The sequence below is a fragment of the Athene cunicularia genome (genome assembly GCF_003259725.1).
Source record: "Athene cunicularia isolate RWA chromosome 8 unlocalized genomic scaffold, athCun1 chr8_part1, whole genome shotgun sequence".
Taxonomy (NCBI): Eukaryota; Metazoa; Chordata; class Aves; order Strigiformes; family Strigidae; genus Athene; species Athene cunicularia.
Genome location: NW_020799109.1, coordinates 2,719,901 through 2,722,436, shown reverse-complemented (window position 1 = coordinate 2,722,436; position 2,536 = coordinate 2,719,901). Strand labels below are relative to the sequence as shown.

General features: G+C 56.7%; 1 protein-coding gene across 1 annotated transcript in view; it reads left to right on the top strand.

Annotated features, from left to right (window-relative positions):
- The window catches only part of PGM1 (phosphoglucomutase 1), a 14,491-nt gene extending 12,172 nt beyond the window's left edge, over positions 1 to 2,319 (top strand). Inside the window, exons 9-10 of the mRNA XM_026853805.1 lie at positions 944 to 1,127; positions 2,131 to 2,319. Coding sequence (XP_026709606.1) covers positions 944 to 1,127; positions 2,131 to 2,304 — 358 coding nt within the window. The 3' untranslated portion in view covers positions 2,305 to 2,319. The remainder of the gene's footprint in view (positions 1 to 943; positions 1,128 to 2,130) is intronic.
- Positions 2,320 to 2,536: the final 217 nt, after the last annotated feature.

The following is a 2,536-nucleotide window of genomic DNA, read 5'->3' as shown; positions in this document are numbered from 1 at the left end:
CCCCCCCCCCCCCCCAAGCCAGCATACATCTGAGGCATGTGGAAAAAAATGCCAAAGTCTAGAACAAAAAGGCAGTCTTGTAGCACCAGAGGTATGTCTGCATAGCAAGCGAGGTGCAGTGGTAGGCAGGGTAGCAAGCCTGAGCGCGCTGCAGCCGGGCAGGGCACAGCGGAGCAGACCTCACCGGCAGCAGGAGCACAAGGTCTGGGGTCCCGGCGCCGCCCCGGCCGCCCGCTGCCGCCGCCCTGACCCGGTTCCTGAGGTCAGAGCTGGCACTGGTGTGTTGTCGTGGGCTGCCATCGCGCCCGCCTCTTGCTGTGGGACACGCACGAGGATGTTCAGGCAAAATGGTTATCGTGAGGAACCTGCTGAGATCCTATCGGTGGGATTTAGAGTAAATTTTTGCAGTCAGTGTTGTTGGGGTCTAGCCCTCTCTCTTTGCTATGCCCGGCGCAAGGCAGCACCATCTGTGCTTCCAGCTCTCCCCAGGCCCAGTGCCTGCCAAACGCTGCAGTGTGTCCCACGGGTTTGTGTTGGGCCGTAGCTATGTTGCTGCACAGATCCTCCTCTCTCCTCTTCCTGTCCTCTCCTCCAGCAAGGGCCTAGACAGCAGCTTGAAACTGCCCCAGGGGAGGGTCAGGCTGGGCAGGAGGAGAAAATGTTTCCCAGCAAGAGTGGTCCGAGAGTGGAACAGGCTGCCCAGGGAGGGGGGAGTCCCCATCCCTGGGGAGGTTTCATGGCCGTTGGGATGAGCTGTGGGGTAGGGGAGAGCTTTGTAGAGTGGGGCTGAGGGTTGGACTCGCTGATCCCGAGGGGCTTTTCCAACCTGAGCGATTCCGTGATCTACGGTGCAGACGCAGTGTTTAAACAAGGGTGTCCCAAAACATTGCTGCTTGTTACAGCCTCCCCTTCCTAATCTTTGTGGTGTGGTGACTGGTTGCAGATACGACTACGAAGAGGTGGATGCAGATGCAGCTAACAAAATGATGAAGGATTTGGAGACTGTGATGTTTGACCGCTCCTTTGTGGGGAAGCAGTTATCATGTGGTGACAAAGTCTACACAGTTGAGAAAGCTGATAATTTTGAGTACAACGATCCCGTGGATGGAAGCGTCTCCCGAAACCAGGTGGGTGCCCCTCAGAGGGGTGTTGTGCTCTGTATTTTGGGCTTAATATTTAAAGGAGGTGCAAACACAACAGACAAAGTCAGATGTTGCTTTTGTCCCTTGGAAAATCTTCCCTGCCCTGTGTTTGCTGGTGGTATCCTGCCCTGCGGGAGGGAAATTGCTGCCTTGGAGAGAGGGAAGGGCCTGGAGGGAGCAGAGCTTCCCTGCAGCTACCCCAGGAGGGGAAGCAGTGACGGCGCTGAGCTGAGGGGGATCCTTCGGGCGATGGGTCAGCAGCTGGGAAACGGGTTGTGCTGAGTGAAGGGTTGAAGAACCCCGCTGGAGCACGAGGTGCAAACCCTCCTGTTCAGGTTTTGTCTTGTCTCCAGCGCTAGAGCCCCAGGTTGCTGCAAGTTAATCGTCCTGAGCTAGGTTTGTCCCAGAGCTGGTGACACTCCTCATGTGCTTGTTCCCCAGAGAGCAGGTAGCGTGGCAGAGCAGCTGTGACGGGGGAGGAGGTTCCAGAATTCACAGAGGTATTAAATACATGTGAGATGAGTAACCTGTCACCAGGGATCATTGGAATAAAAATGTCCTGTAGATGGATCGGTTTGAGAGCATCACGTGGAAGTGGTTTGAGAACATCACGTGGAAGCAGAGTGGGAAAGAAGAACGGGCAAATCCTGCCTTGTCTGTGGGGTGATGGGAGCATTTTCCTTGTGTCCGGCCTTCATGGAAGAGCAGTGGGTGGGTGGTGCTGCGTCCGACACAGAATCGGGCCCTGGCTCTTGTTTCCAAGCAAGCGCCGGGGCCGGGGAGCTTACAGCAGCAACGCGTCAGGGTGCGGGAGCTCCAGCAGGTTCTCCAGAGTGGGTTAGGAGGGACGCTGCCCCCTCTGGGACTCCGAGGGGGATAACAGAGGGGCCTTCTGTGGCTCCCTAAAGAGGAGGAGCTCAGGGATCACCCGGGTCGCGGCGCCCAGGAGATGTGTGGCTGAGGCTCTTCTCCCCCACTGTTGTACCAGGGCTTGCGGCTCATCTTCTCCGACGGCTCCCGCGTCATCTTCAGACTGAGCGGTACCGGCAGCGCTGGAGCAACCGTGCGGCTCTACATCGACAGCTACGAGAAGGATGCTCAGAAGATACACGAAGACCCACAGGCAAGTGTTGCTTCTCGGTTGGGCACCCGGACTTCCTAAAAAGCTTCTATCTTTGGTTAGCACTGCTTTGCTTAGGGCTCTGTGGAGGTGCGAGGTGTTTTGGAAGCAAGGGCTTTGGTATCTTTAATCCCAGTACAAATAGATGTATTAAAAAAAAAACAAAACCCCTCTGTGGAACTTAATTGCTCGAGCATGGCCAGAGAAGGGCAGCGGAGCTGGGGCAGGGTCTGGAGCACAGGTCTGCTGGGGAGCGGCTGGGGGAACTGGGGGG